The 18,902-nt window shown below is 48.8% G+C and overlaps 1 protein-coding gene and 1 long non-coding RNA gene across 6 annotated transcripts; one reads left to right on the forward strand and one right to left on the reverse strand.

Annotated features, from left to right (window-relative positions):
* Positions 1-5,727: 5,727 nt before the first annotated feature.
* Positions 5,728-16,483, reverse strand: SMIM11 (small integral membrane protein 11). 5 transcript variants are annotated; one of them, XM_045517805.2, is made up of 5 exons: positions 16,134-16,207; positions 13,157-13,239; positions 12,443-12,545; positions 8,783-8,964; positions 5,728-6,677 (listed from the first exon to the last, which is right to left on the reverse strand). In XM_045517805.2, exons 3-4 carry the CDS (start codon positions 12,452-12,454, stop codon positions 8,800-8,802), a joined length of 177 nt encoding a protein of 58 aa, XP_045373761.1. In that variant the 5' UTR covers positions 12,455-12,545; positions 13,157-13,239; positions 16,134-16,207; the 3' UTR covers positions 5,728-6,677; positions 8,783-8,799. The 5 variants fall into 5 exon arrangements, with proteins under 5 accessions (XP_045373761.1, XP_045373762.1, XP_010954837.1 ...); XM_045517806.2 differs by lacking the exon at positions 16,134-16,207 and adding an exon at positions 15,994-16,035; XM_010956535.3 differs by lacking the exons at positions 13,157-13,239; positions 16,134-16,207 and adding an exon at positions 16,425-16,483.
* Positions 12,552-14,775, forward strand: LOC141576438 (uncharacterized). The gene is made up of 3 exons (XR_012504857.1): positions 12,552-12,904; positions 13,144-13,205; positions 14,457-14,775. It is a non-coding gene; the product is annotated as an uncharacterized LOC141576438 (long non-coding RNA).
* Positions 16,484-18,902: the final 2,419 nt, after the last annotated feature.

The raw sequence follows: 18,902 nt of genomic DNA on the forward strand, positions 1-18,902 counted from the left end.
CGTTTTTACTACTTGTCTCATGTACGTTTTAGAATGTAAGTTCCTTGAGAGGAAGGAATAGTACTCAGACCTCTTTGGCGACTTCAGGGCGCTGGCACTGTGCAGGCCTACGTGCAGGTGGCCTGGTTTGGGGACGTGAGTGTGTTTTGCTCTATGTCACATTTCTCTCACGCCTGCCCAGAGTTCTGTAGTGACCAGCACTAGCAGCCATGCCTGCTTACCTCACTGAATCCTCACAGTGGTCCCCGATGTAGGAACTACCACTGTCTCCAGTTCTCAGATGGGTAAACTGAGTCACGGAGAGATTCCTAACTTGCTCCGGTGCAGAGGATCTGAGGTTCAAATCCAGAGTTCACGGTGAGAGCCATTGTGCACACAGCCTTTCCGCGACTGAGCAGCTTGGTTCAGCCTCATAACAACCCCCTCAGGTACCTTCTGTCACTTTCCTATTTTACAGAGGAGGAAACTGGGATGTTGAGAAGTCACTCAGGCCAGTCAGATGCTAAAGCCTGTGTGCCCAGCCACCACGCTTGGCTTGGTTATTGAAGCCCAGATTTTTCCTTTTCACTCCTACAATTCACACGGCATAAGGCTCGCCTCTGACATCAGACTGACCTCAGCCAGCAAAGCAGCTGCCCCCAACCAAAGACCACAATAATATGTATTACAGCACAAGGTCAGGCTAGAGGCCAGTACCTTTTAAAGACACGTCATTTTGCAGTGAGAAAAAAAAAAAATGGGAGGCTTTTAGGCTATTAGATGAACTAGAGAGACCAATAGGAGCTATTTTTGTTTGAAACCAAAATGATCTAATAAAACAAGATTAGGGTTCTATTCCTTCGAGGCCTCGTTCAATCATCAGGAAAGCAAGTAGGAGAAAGCGAACGGTGGTGTAACCAGAAATCAAGAGCCATCGTTAATGTGCAATTTAGTTACATAATATTGTTCTCATAATTAAGAAATGCTGCTTTATACCAAGCTTGGAAACTTCCAGCAGAAAATGGAAAATGCACTGGGCTTTGGGAATTGGAGGGGCCTAGTTGGAATCTCAAGTTTCCAGCTGGTTAACGAGGAGACTTCGGACACATGACTTTACTTCCCTGAGGCTCAGTGAGCTCAGCAAACCAGAGCTGAGGGCTTTGCACACTTACCACGTGCCACACCACTGCATCGTGTCCAGCCTGTCCATGGAGACCTACTGTCACTGACCTCACTTCCTTTTCACTCTTGGAAGAAAATTCTTGCTGCTTTTTTATCACTGGTTATAATAAGAGGAGACACACTCAAGATACTTTGATCAAAGGAAACTTTGTTCTCTGGCATTTCTTTTAAGACCAGCTATGATCAGTTAGGCAATTACGGGTAATAAGAGGTTTCTCCTGGTGGGGTGGGCAGGGAGGATGCTGAGTGCAGCCTGCAACCTTTCTGGGGGCAGTGTCGTATGGAATAAAGTGAGCGACAAGGCACAGCAGCCCTGCGTGTGTGGACACGTCCTCTGGAGAGACTCTGATGTCGGTGGTGCTGACTCTTCTGAGAGGTTGGCTGAGGGACTATTCCATCCTCTCTGGTCCTTGCCAGCACCAACAACCACAGCCCCACTCCCTTCCCATGGGCCAGGGTGCCCCCAGGGGAGGTGGGTGTTAGAAAAGGTGCTGCCCTGGACTGAGCCCAGAGGTAAACAGACAAATAGAGCTGGATGCTCACTGGCTCTGGCCTTGACCGCTCAAGGAAGGTCCAGGATCAGTTGGGTTGATGGAGCCGCACCTGGCCAATCAGGAAGTTAAACATAATAGAAGGTGCTCCACCCCTTACAAGAACTAGAAGTGCCCAGGTGGCAGTGCAGGGCTAACATGATGCATCCATGATCATACAGAACTCAAGGTCTCATCTTTTTATTCCACAGTCCTACACGTGGTTCTGTCCTCAGTCACCTCACTGTCCACAACGTCTGCTGAACAAGCCTTTGCATTAGCATTCCAGGCAGCCAAGGAGACAGGGAGGAAGAAGGGCCCGCCCCTTTCAAGGGGCCTTCCAGGAAGTCTCACATAACACTTCCACTTAAATCTCACCGGTCAGACTTAGTCACAAGGGAAGCTGGGAAATGTAGTCTTTTATTTTGGATGGCAATGTGGCCAGCTGAAAGTCCCTGCTCCCTTCCCTTTGGTGTTACTCATCCACTCACCAAGCATTCGAGCACCTTCTATGTGCCTGTAATGTGCACTCAGGACAGGGGCCCAAAGAAAGCAAGCTCAGGTCCTCGAGGCAGTCAAGCGGGTGGTGAGCACCTGTCAGTGGTCCGTGAGATGCTGGAGGTGTGGGGAGTGAGGGCTCAGAGTCCAAGGCCTGGTGCTGGGGAGTCGTGGGCAGAGCAGCAGGAAGAGGGGAAACAGGAACAGAGGCCAGAGGAAGGGGGAATCCATCACCGGGAGAAGCAGGGAGGGGATGGCCAGCCAGGCAGAAGCCTGAGGTAGTATGGAGTCTACCCGCATCCCCGGGCGTGGAGTGTGCGAGCGTGTGTGTATAGCGTGGGGAGCAGTGTGAGCAGAATGAAAGGAAGGTGTGGAAGGGACAGGATGGAAAAAGAAAAATTGTTGTATGAGAAGGAGTTTGGGCTCTTCTAGAAGAAAAGACCCTGAGGGGTGCCGGGCAGGGTGATGCCTTCTCAGGTTAAGGTGGGGAAACACGTTTCCTGCTGAGCCGTCCACTCAGTTCCCACTGGTTAAAAACCTGAGTGTGATTTCCAGGCCCAACGGCAGGCAGTTACAAAGGCCTCACCCCACAGGGCTCAAGGAGGCAAAGCTGTCCTCCCCAACAAGACTTGGTGACAGCCAGGGCCCTGCTTTCTGCCCTAAAGGGCCGGGAAGGAGAGGGGACAGCAGAATCCAGCCCCTCGAGCCCCACCCACCACACCCAGCACCCCTCCTCTACCTCAAGCCACAGGGGAAACGGAGGCCACTGCCCAGCTCCCCTCAATATCCCCTCGCCCTGCACTGACCGGGGCCTCCAGTGCCCGGCCCCCAGATGCCACCCACCCGCAGCCCTGCAGGTTCAGTCCTCCCTTCCTCTCCCATTTCCTTCAGCCTGTGATCAGGATCAAGCTCACTCCATCCGGAAAAACCTATCAATCTCACCTTCCTCCAAGGCTGCCAATGTCTCTGTCCCCTCCTTTGAGGTACGCAGCGCGCTGCAGCGTTGGGAAACACAAGTTCTTTTACAATTTTCAAATAATCAGTTCATCATGTTTTCAGGTGAAGTCCCTCCAAATTTAATTCAATGGGGCTAATGGTGTCTCTTCAAATAGTATGATCAACACATTAGTGTCCAAAACATCTGGAAGCATGAGAAAACTAAGCCAATTATTTGAAAAACTAACCAGTTATTTATAACCAACATATTGCTTAGCCATAAGTTTGTCTCCTGAATTTGCAGACCACACACACGAAGTAAGAATGCAAAGGGCACTGTTTCTATTTCCTCTCGTCCTCCTGGCTCCCCACAGCCTGGCCTCTGTCCTCATTGCGTCGTCTTGAGGAAGGGGCGACCCATGACTCTGAAGAACGAGAGCACCTGCCCGCCCTGCCTGTCCTTGCACAGGAGTGAAAAGTACCAACCCAGAGCTGAGGTCCACATCCTGTCTCCGCCTCTGGCCAGCTGTGGGGCGTTAGATAGAGAGACCAACCTCTCTGTGCCTCGGCCCCCTCATTTGTGAGAAGGGTATGATGACAGCTGCTGGGGGTAACAGGTGGAAGAGCAAGTGCTGAACGAGGACCAGCGGCTGCCTTCTGGCTCCTGCTCGGCATTCTACCGCTCAGACGCTCTTCCCAGCCTGGCTCCTGGCTCATCTCCCTCTGCCCAGCACTTAAAGCTCAAAAGGAGACTCAAGACCCACCCCATCACAATCCCCTGGGGGGTTCAAACGGGAACACAAACTCCTGGTCACTCCCGAATGGGTTCTGATGCGGTGCGGCTGGAGTCCAGCCCAAGAATCTGCATTTTAAACAACCTCTTGCACATGCTCCCATTTGAGAACCTGGCCTCAATCCACTTTTCTCCCCAGGCTGTCCATCACGCCTTGTCTCCCTCTGACACAGACGAGACCTGCACTAAAGAATTGATCCCAGCGGGTGCCGGTATCAAGTCCACGTCGGGTGAGATGCAGCTCTGCGCATGCGCCTCAGGAAGGCGTCATCCAGGCCACTGTGCTTCCTAGAGATGAGAATTTGGAGACAGGATGGCGAAAGGTGACCTTTTTTCAAGCACCTCAGATTTTTCGTTTGAAATATTCAGTTCCTGAAATATATTATGCACGACTATGCCTCCCTAAGCAAAGTATATGAAGACAGTTTCACCTTATCCTAATGACTAAAATCATTATTATGAACAGGTCACAATGGGTGGCAGTCTGACCGTTGGCTTGGCGATCCTACCTACCAGTTCTTAGGCCTGGTCTCCTGCTTAGAGATCATCTCTCTTGCTCTGAGGTATTTCTGCTGCCAACAGCCTTTCTTCATTTCTGCTTCTAATGTGTTGTAAGCTTAAAGACCAAAAACGTGTTAGGCACACATCTAGTAAGATTAAATATGGTCTGTGTCAGGGAGTCTGGGGCTCTCCTGTGGGCGGAGGACGTAAATTCCAGTTTATGCTCTTTGAAACATCTTTCCCCTACCCAGGGACAGATTCGTTCTCAGTTACGGTCGAGTGGGGCTGGATGGCTGCAGTCAGATGAGGCCCTGGCTGTGGGCTTTAACAGTCACTCTACCCACCAGCATCCACCCACACATTCATGCACCAACCAGTTATTTAAAGTCAAGCTACACATTATGCTGTACACCAGAAATGGACACATTGTAACTGACTATATACATCAATAATAAATAAATGAAGTCAAACTACAAATCTACTGACTTCATGTTTATGGATTGGAATAGCATCCGAAACTCCAACGAGCGACCATCTCCCCCTAGTGGTCTAAGAGAGTATCAGAAAGGTTAACTTAAACCCCAAAACAGTTTACAGAAAACCCGTGGGCGTGATCAATGGTTTTGTCCAATCCTTAGGTCATCCTCTACCAAATTTCCCAAGATCCCAAAGCCTAGAAAAACATCTGTGTTTAAGATAAACATGAACATCTACTACGTAGGCATAGATTCTCCATGGAAAGCCAAGAACACCTCTCCAATTCCCTGCCTTTGGATTAATGAGGCTCATGGGTGGAAGGACATGTGGGAGGACAGTGTACCCAGAGGTAGGGTGTGCAATGCCAGATGTGCTGGGAGCTGGTGATGCCCTGGTCCTGCAGAGAGGTGAGGAACCAGAAGCTGACACCCCAGAGCAGGAGCCTAGAGCAGGGTGGGTGGGTCACCCGCCAGGCTACGGAGGGTGCCTGACAAAGGCAAGAGGGTAGGCCATAGCCCAGGGTCAGTCCTGGGCCCTACCTGAGCAGGTCAGGGAAGTGTGGGGCCAGGCTGCAGAAATCCCAGGGCACTGCACCTCTGTTCGGGTCATCTGTTCATGCTGTGTGGGACCCAGCCACAGCGAGGCTCCCGGCAAAGGCCAGAGAAGCGTCATGCAGGGAGGGTGAGGTGTGAGCAGAAGGCAAGGGCCCCTTCTCACTATTTCAGGATTTGTAGCTTGTAGGGCAGAGAGTCTCTTAAAACTCTGATCCTATATAACTTGTGTTTTCTAATTTGTGATTAAGCACACCCAGCAATCACAGTAGAACTGAAGAAGGATATAATTCCCTTTATTCCTCATGTTTAAAATTCCAAGTTCCACCAATTGGGGGCGGGGGGCATTTACTAATATGCAAATTTTCCACCTGGCCGCCACTGGCAATGAGACCAAACATTCCACCGTGTTTATGGCTTTGGTTATTGCTTCCTTATTCCCCATCCTCTCTGGTATCTTGAGAGAAGTATAAAAACATGAACCTCTTAATAGAGACCTCAATCTGTTATGTGCCAAGTCAAAATACCTATCAACCCCACTTCTCCCAACTCTGAAAGTCTCGGCATGTCCCATACTTCCTCTCTTAGCAGCAAACTGGTGGGCAGAGAACAAAGCACAGCGGGCTGCTCTTCCTTCTTCACAACAAGACTCAACAGAGTGAGTTTCTCCTAGACTTGGTGCCCATCATGGCAGACAGGTCTCCCCAGTACTCCTCCCTGCAAGGACCCCCACACGTCTGCGGAGGCCCGATGCTCCTGGATGAGCGAACAACCTCCCTCTGCTGCGATGGTAAAAACACGTGAGGAAGGGCTTGGAAGAGGGAAAGAGGAGGAAGGCGGGGTACACACCAGGGCAGCAGATCAGAGGGATGGAGGGGTGGGTGAGCGTGAGCTGGCCGATGCCACTGCTACGGCCCAGTCCTCTGTGGAGGGGCACCTATGATCTGGCACCCACAGCTCAGAAATGCTGGAAACGTAAATGCTGGGGTTTGTGTGTGTAAGAGAGAAACACACACACACTTTGGCTTATTCCAAACACCAGAGACACCCTTTTAACAAAGTATGTTTTTTTTCAGTAAACAAAATACTGGTTCTTTTAAAAGCGTATAAAAATTCACATCACTTTAAGTTAGGCTATAGCTTGGGAATTTATCTTCTGACACGTCATTCAATAATTAAGTCTTTCTTCTCAGCTGGAGTCCACTCAAGTTGACATTTAAATTACAAAACCTAGAAAGGAAAACCAAAAGGGTAAGTATGAAATGTCTGAGAGAACAACAGTGAATGTTTTACTTGCTCAGCGCTAACCTTTCTGCTCAGCCATTTACACTTAACAAATAGAAACCACTGAAGATTATCTATTCATGAATGTATTTTTAGCATCACAATTTCCTTTCATCTAAAAATTCCTTTTGTTTAAAACAAGGCTCCAGGCCAAGCTTTAAAAAGCGGCCAGCAAGGAGGGGAGACAGACTCCCCCGTCAGTTCTGGGCTCAGCCGGGGAAGCCATCCATCCCTGCTCACCGACAGCCTGTGCTGATGTCTGTGGGAGGGAGAAGTGTTTATGACCTCACACCTAATTTTTCCTCCTCTTTGTGGTTTAACCCACAAAATGATGACTCAGTATGGAAAAGAAATCCAACCAACATTGCAATAGAAACTGCCTTTCCTCGCCCTTTGTGATTTCGAAGTGCGTCCTCTTGCCCCACTATAGTGCTACTCCTGAGTTTCAGTCAGTAAAACATCTTTCTAGGAAAACAATTTATAAAGGCAAGGTTTCCTAACAATAGTTTATTTTGCCTGGCAAAGCAGACAGCTCACTGATGACCCATGAGCAGTGAGCAATGAGAGAGGACGGTCCCCTCCACTGGGATGAGAACAGAGGCGGAGGGAGCGCTGCCTGCAGCTCGCTCCCATGCATTCAGGACGCAGCGCAGCCAGGGCTGGGGCCTTGTGGCTGAGGCCCCGTGGCTGGATGTTCAGCCTGGGTTCAATTCTGGTTCTGCTCTTCCCTACATACAGTATGGGCCATTTTTTAAATCTGAATGGACCACACAGAACTGTTAGGAGTTGTCAATAACAGCGCTGTATATGAAATGCGTAGCTAAATGCTGGCACAGAATAATCTCTCAATACATATTGCAATTGTTACTAATAAGTGTGCTTTTTAGCCTTGACAAGTCTACTGGTGCTGTAAGGGAGTCACCTTTACAGAAGCCTGCCTCCAGGAGGAGAGGGGTTTGGGGGGGTCACCGATCCAGTGGTCCCTACCGTGGCCTGTTGCTGAGAAGACTACGGAAGAATCACCTAAAAGGTCTTCAAAAGAACAGATGCCCGGACCCAACCACAGACATGATGGAAGCTCTCTGGAGCCTGGGAATGTGCATTTTTAATAGGCACCCCAGGCAAATTCTGACCATCAGCCAAATTTGGGAACCACTGATCTAGAATTCTCTGCTACCATATTTGAACCCTTTAATTTTTAAAGAAAAGCGTAGAACTTTGCTGCTAAATGATGCAACTGGATGAGTACACCAGAATTAAGAAAACTGCTAACTGCTGTACGTTCGATCTGTAAGTGGGGGGTTTAATAACTTCCTGGTGCCTTAACTCAACAGACACGTTCCAGGCACCCCCCCTGTGCTGTGACAGGCACCCGATAAAACAAGGAAGACTTTGTGCCTGACGAGGTGATCATCGGGACGGGTCTCTAGGCCAGGGGACTAACTGGCAAAGGCCAAGGGGCATGAAAGTCTACCATGGTCACAGAAAGGCCCGCAGGAGCGGAGGGAGGGGCAGACGTGACCTGGGTGAAGGGCACATTGGGAAGGGATTTACACGCCGCCCCTAGGAGTCGGACTTTATCCTGCGGTTAGCGGGGTTTCTTAATCTTGGGCACAGGCAGGGGTCTTAAATGACCTGGACCCCACTTCCTCCCTATCCCTGTCTGCAATTTTATGTACAATTTAGGTGTTTCTAGTATGTGCGCTTCTTTGGGTAAAAGGTCTACAACTTCCAGAAAATTCTCAAGAGTCCTGTGACCCAACTCCTGTTAAGCATCACTGCCGGGGACGAGACAGAACCACCGCGGGCCGAGAGCAGAGGCGGAGACAAGTGACACGTACTCTGTGGCTCATGGCAGCCAGGGCGTGCGGCCAGGATCTGCACACCTCACCCACACAGCTGCTGTGGCTGCGCTACCTCGACGACAGGTGGGGCCACGCGCCCTCACACGGCCTTCAGACCCGAGGGAGCCGGGATTCCCGGAACCATCACATCCGCTGGCGTGCCCGCCCTCACCCACCACGGGGTGCGCGCTTGTAAAGCCCCGATACCTGTGATTCCAGAAGCTTTAGTCATCTTTCTTCTCTGACTGCTTCTTCTTTTCAGCCTCCAGTTTTTGCTGCTTTGCTTCCAATCTCTTCCTTTGGTATATTTTGACTCCGGCAAATGCCAGGCAGAGAATTAATGTTTTGGCTGCCAAGATATACAGCAGCACAGGTATGTGCTCAAGAACCTGAAAGAAGGAGACCATTCTAAGTGCTCCAGAACTGGTAAGGAACGCTCTTCTACGTGCCTTCATTTGACAAACATTCACAGACAGGACCACCAGAGGACGACGGACAGAATAACTCTGCTCTCTCATAACCTGACCGGGCACTTTGCCGATCACCCAGGCCCTCTGCGTCTGAGGCAATGACACGGTCCAGAGCAAGGAGCCAGAGCCAGGGGCCTGGTTACAGCCCCCCCTCCGCCACTGACAGGCCATGCGACCTGGGTCAGTCCCCTGACTTTCCTGAGCTTCTGTCTCTTCATCCACAAAGGGAGGCCGGTCCAAACCTTCCTTCTGAATTCTCCACTTAGATCGGTGGCTATGATTTTTCTCTTGGTTCCAGCTACTCATTAGCACTGGTATTTGAAGGTAAAATAAATACAAAAATAAAATACAATACAAGTTAAAACATTAAACTTAGCTACTCATTCACTGGTCCTATAGTTAATTTCCTGTTGGAAGTTTTAACCCATTGGCTAACATGACGTCTGGGGAATAACCAGGGGTTAGAATTACTCACTCTCTGCACTAGCAGGCATTATTATGAAGTCCTGTATGTCACAATCAAATCTAAAGGCAAATGCTAAACGCGGGGTCCCCTCCACCTGGGACGAGAGACAGAGTGATGCGTGCAACTTGCTCCCGTGCATCCAGGATGCAAGGCAGCTGGGGCTGAGGCCTTGTGGTTGAGCACAAGCAGCTTAGAACACTGATTTGGTGTCCAAGTCGTTCCTCCCTCAGACCTACAGCAAATCTCCCCAACCTCCCCCAAATAATCCTCTAATTCATCTACTTTCTTGGAAGTTCACATTTTAGAGATGAGGCTTGGCTCTATGTTTATAAGCCAGATAAGAAAGGAAAGAACGTTAAATTTTACCTCCTTGGAAGCAAAAATCACCAGTTTGGAGATACAAACTTCCTTTCACGCTCACTGGGACTTCCCAGGCTGAAGCGCTGACTTACCCTGGCAGAGGTTAAGCTTTCAATTATCTCAGTCTCTATGGATGAGCCTCTGGAGTCCTATCATAACAGGGCCCCATCACAGCCCACAGTTCCCATGACCTAAAACCCAAAACTTAGCTGTAGAAGGTACAGGAATGTACCTCGCAGCCAGAAGTTAGAAAACCCACTGAAATCGAAACCCATCAACAATTGGACCCAAGTAAGTTTAGGTTTGGGTATTTACTTTCATTTTAAAGGTAGTAGAGAGGAGGCAGCAAGACGCAGAAGTTTCCGGACTGGGAGAGGGGTGGAGCAGTGGCAGTGGAGGTCAAGGACACCACAAGGGCTAAAGCCGAAGGTTTCAGGGCCCCTGTTCCTGCATCTCTCTTGGACAGATTTGCTAATTCCTCAGTTGTGTTAAATTTCTTCCTTTGATTTCTTTCTAACAAGCCCTTCATGTTAAGTCCCCAAACATGCAAATCTTCAAGGAGGTAAATGAATGAAATAATGTTGGGGTGGACTAGATCTATACCAATTAAAAATACAATACCTGTGTAATGAGAATGACTGACTTTTAAAATAGTCCTGCTCCTGCACAGGCAGTGTTGCCTGTCGCTGATGGCCACCAGCCGACAGAGCCAGAAAGGCAAGCCCAGGATGCACTGGGGGTTCCGTAGTCCTTCCTCCTCCTGGGACTCACCGAGTCAGGGCGTGGGGAGGGGCCATTCCTTTCTCATACTACATGGAAGGACCCCACCCTTCCCCCACCTTCCTAAACACGAGGTTGCTCCCTGGTAGCCCTGAAGCTGTGTCTGCCCAAAGTTGGAACGGTTCGGGCAGATTTTGTTTCTGACACAGGAAAGGACTCTTTTGTGACAAGCAGAGTTGGCCCGGGTGGTCAAGGGGGGTTGATATCACTCTGTAATTAAAATGAAACCTTGCTCTGTGCAGTGCCTTGCCGGTATACACCAGCATCGCCTGGGAACTCATTAACCCCGGGCCTCTGCAATCAGAAACTCTGGGGGTGGGGCTGCAATCCTTATTTTACCTGGTCCTCAAGGGGGCTTTGATGCACCCTGCAGTGAGAGAACGCCAGCCTCGGAGCCCCAAGTGCCACACTCTGATCTCTGTTGCTGAGGCCTCCAGAACCAGGTACCGCCTGTCATCCCTACTGACTTCAAGCTCTGCAGAGGCTAAAAATCCTCCCCTAAATCTGCCCCTACACTGCTCTCTGCTCCCCCCACCTCACTTACATCCTCTCACAGCCTCATCTTTCCCTCCCAACCTTTCTACGGGCAGCTCTGGAGCCCAAGTACATGCATAACAGACCCTCCCACATTGCCACTCCTTCACAGAATCCTCACTCTTCCTCCTGGACCTCAGCCAGGCTCTTCCTGGACAACAGTCCCCAGAGCCCTCTTGCAGGGCCCCCGGGCCCCACAGAGCTGGAGCTGGAGGGGGTCTGTTCTCTCCCGGCTCCCAGTTCCTGATTCCAGACCTTTCCAGTTCTCCTTGCAATGGAAAGCCAGGGGCTGTTCTGAACAAGGAAATGCTTAGAATAACTGAAGAAATACATACAATGAGATCCTAAGTTTGAAAGCACGCACATTACACTCATATATATATGGAAAAAATACTAGAAGAAAATATACCAAATTGTTAGTAGTAGCCATCTCTGGATAGTGAGATGATACATGATTTGGATTTGATTTTACACTTTTCAAAGCATCTGATTGCTCTCTTAGCTAACTTCCACCCCACCCCACTCCACCCACTTTGGGGAGGTAATGTGACACCCCCCTTCCCCCAGGAAGAGCTGCTGTTGCCCGCAGCCCTCTGGGTGCTCGCGGCTAACAGGAAACTCTCTGGTTGCCCCTGAACTCCGCTCCCACCAACTGCATCTGTGTTTCACAGGGGTCAATTGTTGTTCACGCCGCAGCCAGTTTATTTAAGTAGTATGTGATAGTAGAATAGATAACAGATAATTTATTTAAACACAACATTAATGAAATGTGACTATGTAAAGGAAAAGCTGTTTCCATGAAAACTAAGTTGAACGCTTTGAAGGACTCAATTTGAACTGGAAAAAAAAATACTATTGGTAACACAAATGTAAAAGATTAGGGAAGAAGAGCATAAAAATCTGGAAAGATTTTGTATGTAAACTGCTTCATAAGATCTTCATCCACTTTAAGGAAACCGAAGTGTGAAACTGCAGGTGAAACTTTAAAGGCATCGTTTTTGCAAGAAAAACGAGGCGGATCTGAAGTCAGTGTACGTCCTCTCAGAGATAAGGTCTAGCCTTCCTCCAAAAATCTGGTCAATAAATGTACCCTTATATATTTGACTTAAAATAAAATATTAAATATTATTATGATTCCCACTTTACTTTCTCCTTTTTTCTTTTTAATCAACCCATCTCTACAGAACTGGTATTCTGAAGTTTTATAATCAGGAGAAAGAAAAAATTCAAGACATAAATCTTTAAAGTTATCCTCACCTTCCAGTTCATGTTGGACCAACGGGGAATTCACTCCTGATCAGCACAGGCCACTCAGACAATCATAGGAGGAGAGAGAGCTGGAGAGTCAGGTCTCACCGCCCTGGTGGGGAGAAGAAACCGGTTGATGTGGGTTTTCTAGAGCAGACCACCTTAGGAAAGCTTCTCTTTGATGGAGAGAGAGGACGCGTGCAAGACTGTAGAAAGGAGGGTTAAGAGTCCCCACAAAGTGACCCAGGGCCGGGCGGAAAGCACAAGGCCTGGGTGAGGGCTGAGAAGCCTTGGCTCTTGTTTAACAAAGAGCTCCTGGGCCACTCTGCACCGGGGAAGGGAGCAAAGCCCCAAGCAGAGGTGACAGTGCAGCTCACAAGGCAACACGTGCTCCTGTTCCATTCGTCTGTGGACACAGGAACCCAGGTCCAAAGTCTGTTCCTCCTGTCCTGAACAAGAGCTGGTTTGTGGGTGAGTGTCGTTCTATTTCTCAGGCCCTCCAAGTATGAGTTAAGCTAAGCTTAGTTTTGAAAAAATGTCTGGAGGGAAAGAAATAAATGATAGGGGGGGAAAATTGTCCTCAGAAAGCCTTTCATATCTAGAATTCCCTCTAAAACGTGAGGGAGACCTAGGGGAAGGGGAGGCAGAAAGTGACAAGGCAGGGCGGAGCTCAGGATGTGCTCTGAGGCCTCACATGTCACTATTTTTAGATATGACACATACCCCAAGAGTCAGAAGACTTGAGCTCTGGATGAGGAACCTACACACTCTGGTAAGTGACTTCCCTCTTGGGGCCTCGGTCCCATCTGCAAATGAAGAAAGGGGGTGTCAACTAGGCGGGCCCGACTTTTTCTGCAGTTTGGCAACTTACAGCATCATGATCACAGCTTCACTTTATCGTGCCCGGCTGTGCTAAAGTGCACTGCATGCATTAGCTCAGCTAGTCTTCACACCAGCCCCACGAGGTGTAGTTCACTGTCTGCACTTCAGACACAAGGAAACAAGTGACATGTCCAGAGTCACACGGGTGAAGAGGTGGTGGGGAGGGGGGCACAGACTGGGATTTGAACCCATCCAGTCTCTGGCTCCAGAGTCTTCTAAGGCAGGCAGACAGCTTTGCACCCCCAAATCACAGGGATGCTCTTCTTTAAATGTACTTACAATTAGAATTAAGAAAAGCAGCACAAAATTTCACAGGCCTTTAGAATGGGGATAATGAGATAAACTTTAGGGACTTTTTTTTTTTAAACTTTCACTTACAAAAGCATCTAAATATAAAAAGTTCAGGCCTTATCTATTCAAGGTCAATGTGTCTTGAAAACAAGCTGACAGCTGGCACAAGACAGCCAAGTTCTCCCCGTGACTTTTTCAAAGTCAGATAAGCTAACGACAGGAATTTACACCATAAATGTGTTTAAATGTGATGACCGTGACCTTCATGTATAAATGGACTATTTGTCTTTAAGAGCTGCAGATTCTGACCTGCACTGGAGAAATACATTCCTAACAGGTTATTGCTGGAATTTTCACTTTCAGTGATCTCTACTAATTGCAGGAATTAGCCACGCTGTAAATTAAAATGTTTAAGTTTGTGTAAATTTTATTTTTACAACTCCTGCTGTTGTTGAGTTGTAGACAAATATAAGCAGACAAGTTTGGCTGTTCCCCACACGTTTTCTAAAACCAAATTATATAACAAGTGAATTAAAGTAGGTAAGATATTAATTCCCAAGGTCAAGGACCACAAACAGGTCCAAAAAGCTTATAGGAAGAAATAAACTAAAAAGAATGCCACCCACTTACAGCTCCAGGCCATGGAGGATCCTGCTCCCGGCCAGCACACAAACTATGTTTACTAGTGGTGTCACCTTGGACAAGTCCCGACCTCTCTAAGCCTCAGCTCTCTTGTCTGTAAATTCTCCTTCAGAGATTGGACTGGAAACACTAGGCACCATGCTCAGCACACAGAGAGCACTAAACAAATATCAATCATGATTATTATGATAAATCTCTCTTTCCACAGATGGACATGTCAAACTGAAGAGCATAAGCCTGCAGCATCCAGCGAAAAACGCCGCCATCACAAGACAGCAGGGCATGATATAAAGAACCAGCACTGGACGACCAGGAGAACTGGCCATCTGGACTCTATTCTTGGTGGCACCAGTGGCAGGGCATGTGACCTGGGGCAAGTTATTAGCCTCTCTAAACCAAAGTGATATCATTTTTAAAACCAGAATCCAAAGAACAACGCTGCAACTCTAAAATTCCTAAGTCACCATTCTCTTTGATATCATGACATCTGACTGTAAAAATATACTGGCAGCTGCCTCCACTTCACATCCAGAGTTATAAAATTCAATCTCTTTAGGACAGAAATATATTTAAAGTCAATCTGCAAAGTAGTGTAAGGAGTGCATTGAGGGTGGGAGACCAGAGGGCAAATCAATCAAGCTCATTCACACCCACTGCCTCCAAATTATAACTTTTCCTCTATTTCCCTTAAATTACATGCTCCAACTCAGCCATTTTTGTAGCACCCTGCAGGACTTGAGCAAACGAGGACAACTGAGAAAGCTAAATATATCAGCAGGCTACTTGCTCTGCTGCCATCTGTACACCTGATGTGATGTTAGAACCAGGAGGCAGCTGGTGTCTGAGGGTTGAACTGCAAAAGCCAACTACATGCCGACAATTTTAAGAGGCATAAAATCTATCAAGTGCAGGAAGTTTTAAACTTCCCCTGGAACTATCCGCAGTCTTAGCTTAAAACTCAAAATAACAATGGCTTACATAGATGTAGTTCTATTTCCTTTACCGCAAAAATATTCTGATTTTTCCTTTGCTAGCTTTCTCCTAAAAAACAGAAAAGCTATTGGCTTATTTTGATTAGGCCAGTTAAAGCAACATGGACGATGTATAGTCCACAATCTACGTTTTCTTCTAGGCACACCTAACAAACCCAAGGCTCGGTCTGTCTCTTGGTGTCTAGGCTCATTCCAGCCACTAATTAGGCTGCGTCCTTAGGCTGAACTTTCCGAAGCTGTTCTCAGTCCCAGTCTCTACCCTTTCCACCCCAACCCTTTCCCCAGTCCTTTGAGGTAGCAGTAGGTGCGGGAGGAGGGGGTTCCAGATGAACCTTGGGTATCACTTGGCCGACCTCTGGGCCCTACGCCCGGGTCTGCCGGGGTTCCCAGGGCGAGGGGCTGGGTCTCAGTTCCTCTGTAACCAGAGAGCCGGGCCAGGGTCCTCCCAGCTGTCTGGGCATGGCCCCGACACTTGAGGAGCAACACCTGCCCCGCTCAGACCCGAGAATGAGGGCCAAGGGCGACAATCGCTTTCCCCACCATTCTGCAAATCCGGGCGTCCAGAGCTTTCGCTCGCCCCCAAATTTCTGGCCGGAACCGACTCTGGACCGCGCTCGCCCTGCCTGCCAGCCTAAACACGCCGCCCCTTGGTGCCTGGTCCGCAGAATCGCGGCGCCTGGACAACCGAGGCAGGCAGGGGCGCCCGGGCGTGGGGGGGGGGGGGGGGAGGCGGGGGGGGATGGAGGTTGTCACCCTGGCGGTCCCCGGTGGAGGGCGTCCTGAAGAAAAAGAGCGAACGCGGGGCCTGCCATACAACTCCCCAAACCCCAGCGCCCCGAAGAGCAGCGGGGCCTCGGCTCACGATCCCCCTGACACGGACGCCACCCACTTACAACTCCAGGCCGCGAAGGATCCTGCTTCCGGCCGGCACACAAACCACGACTCCCACAATGCCGCGGGGAAACTACACGTCCCGGCATGCACCGCTCCGCGCGCCGGCGCAGTGGGCCCGGGCCGTCTCGCTGCGCGCGCCGTTCCATGCAGTCGCGCTGTGGGCTGAGGAGGCCTTTGTGGCACCGTGAATAGGGTCACGGGATGGAGTTGGCTGGGCCTGGGGCGAGCTGGCTGGGCATGGGCCGGGCGCTTTCTTCAAGGCCCGGGGCACGTTCTCATTCTGAGCTTACCTGAGCTGGAGGAGGACGGCGGCCGGAGGGGCGCTCGCTCTCCCTGGGTGCTCCTGGCTGTGTGCGACTGAAGCCACGTGGGTCCCCAGAAGTTTCCAAATTTAGCGTGTATCTTCTCTGCCAGAAATGCATGCATTTTCCTTTGGTATAGCGGTAGGGTGCCCGGTACAAGGTTCCCAGATTCTTTCCAGCACACGCTTAGTAAACTGGAGCGGAGTTTGAACGCAGTCAGTCCTTGCCCCACGGGAGGGCGCAAACGACACCCAAATTCAAGGGTAACGAGAAGGAAGTTCACGGACTTCTTACTAGGCTCACCCTTCTCTGTATGAGTAAACTGAGGCAAGAGGAGATTAAGTGGCCGGCACAAGAAAACGAGCTGCAAATTGGAGCGGCATATTCGAGGTTTGAACCCAGGCAGTCTAACTCCAAATCCCATTGTGACGTCTTGGTGGTGATGAAATTCAGAATGTTAGGGAGCGCAGAGGAAAGGACAAACAGGGATTGGAGGGCGGGATAGGTGTTGTGAAGCTGGATGGTTAGTTCTGTCAACAAGTGACATTTCCCTGGAGAAAGTAACAAAAATAGCTTTGTTTTAAGCACTTTAAGGCTTTTGTCTAACAGAAGCCTCTTAATAAGTCTATAAAGAACCTGAGAAGACTATAACCATTTCACAGATGAGGAAATGGAGACACAAACAGATTAATTTGTCCAGTGTTTTAAAGCCCCAAGTGCCAGAGCTGGGACCTGACTTGGGGTAATCTGGATCTAGACTCCAGCAGGGCATACACTACCATGTGTTCCTTTTCAAATTGCTCCTGAGCTGTGCTGTAAGAAGTAAGGGGGACTCAAATCACATAGAGCCAGTAGATCAAGCAGAAGAAACTCTAAAAGCAAATGGGGTAGAAAAGAAAACCAGCAAGTTGTTTGAGTTGGCATTTTTAGTTGCCAGGCTGAAAGTAGCAGGCCTGGGTTTGGTGGGAATTGATGCTGGAGTGACAAACTGGAGCAAGTGCCGGTAACTGCAGACCTGAAATGCTTGTCAACATTGAGCGTTTCTCCCATTACCCCAAAGTAAAGTGGGCTGATAATCATCTATGTTGGCTATATATACTTTAAGTGATGTTAATAAACATACTTAATTAGGAAAACCTTGATTTTTCCCCTTTAATTTGTTTTCCTATGTCAAAGATAAACAAAGCCGGACACCAGCTGAAGTGTTAAGGATAGACCTTATTTAGTAACTATCACAGTAGGGAAGAGAGTCCAGCATGAACTGAACTCAACTTTGATTTGTGCAGAGGTAACTGGGCATTTAAAAAAGGAGAATGAGGGAGAATGAGGGAGTATGAGGGGTGCAGGCACTTGAGCCGAGTCAGGGAAGTGGAAATTTCCAAAAAGCAGAAAGGATTGGTCAACTTGATCTGCGTTTGTTAATAGACACTTATCTGGAGGAGAAACGAACTTCTCTCTTTATGACCGGAGGCAGTGGTACAAGTTAGAACAAAGTGCCCACCAGGTGGGAGGGCTACCTCCTTGAACGTTGGCATTTCAAAGAGACAAGACACTTCTGGGTGGTAAGAGATTAACAGCTCAAAGCTGGAGAGGAAGGATTTATAATTATAAGATTTCTAAAGGAACTAACTGCTCTAGGAGAGATTCAGGGGGCTGATTGGCCTCTCATCAAATTTTGGCTGGAACAAACAGTAAATTCTCCTGGCAGCTCATTGATTTTCCTAAGGCAGGCACTTTAAAGGGAGCTAGGGTTCTCGTAGGGAAGTAGCCTAGAGCTGTTAGAAACTATGGTAGTGTTTGCTCAGCATCTTAGTGTGGGGAGGTGGATGATACCTTTTGTGCCAAGAATCTGCAGTGTTTATAGGCCAGGGTTGAGGTCTAGTTGAGAAAAAGGCTCAGAGGAGCCCAACCAGAGTTTGATCAAAGAGATAGTCTTTGTCAGCTGGTAGAAACCTTGGATTCCTCTCTGGATTCAGACCCAAGGCTGTGATTTTATAGCCTGGGTTGCTGCTTTGGCCGCACTGGTTGAAATGTCCTGTGTGGTACAGCATTTCTGGGTTTCTGATCTCAGGAGGGAAGCCCCTCTTGCCATTTCTGCTCTTGGAATGTGAATGACTTTCCCTAACACTGTATTCACTGCTTCTGTTTGCATAATTGGATGTTTGTTATCAGAAAACAGATACCCTATATAGACCTCACCCTAAGAGACAAAATAATCCATAAAGGGCATTGAAGAAGGGCTCCGTCACTGAATTTTGTCTTAGTGCCGAGACTCAAGGTTCTGCTCACAATCGCTCTGCCTTGGTTGAGTAGATGGGAGAGGAGAGTGTGAGTGAGGACGCACGAAGTTTCATGAAGCTGCAGCCCGTACATCTGTCTTGACATTGACTTTCTACAATCAGCTACTCTGAAAGAGTAGACCTTAACTGGAGTTAGGACTGTCCTCTGTCCTGCTCTAGCTACGCC

This window comes from Camelus bactrianus, chromosome 1 (genome assembly GCF_048773025.1).
Source record: "Camelus bactrianus isolate YW-2024 breed Bactrian camel chromosome 1, ASM4877302v1, whole genome shotgun sequence".
NCBI lineage: Eukaryota > Metazoa > Chordata > Mammalia > Artiodactyla > Camelidae > Camelus > Camelus bactrianus.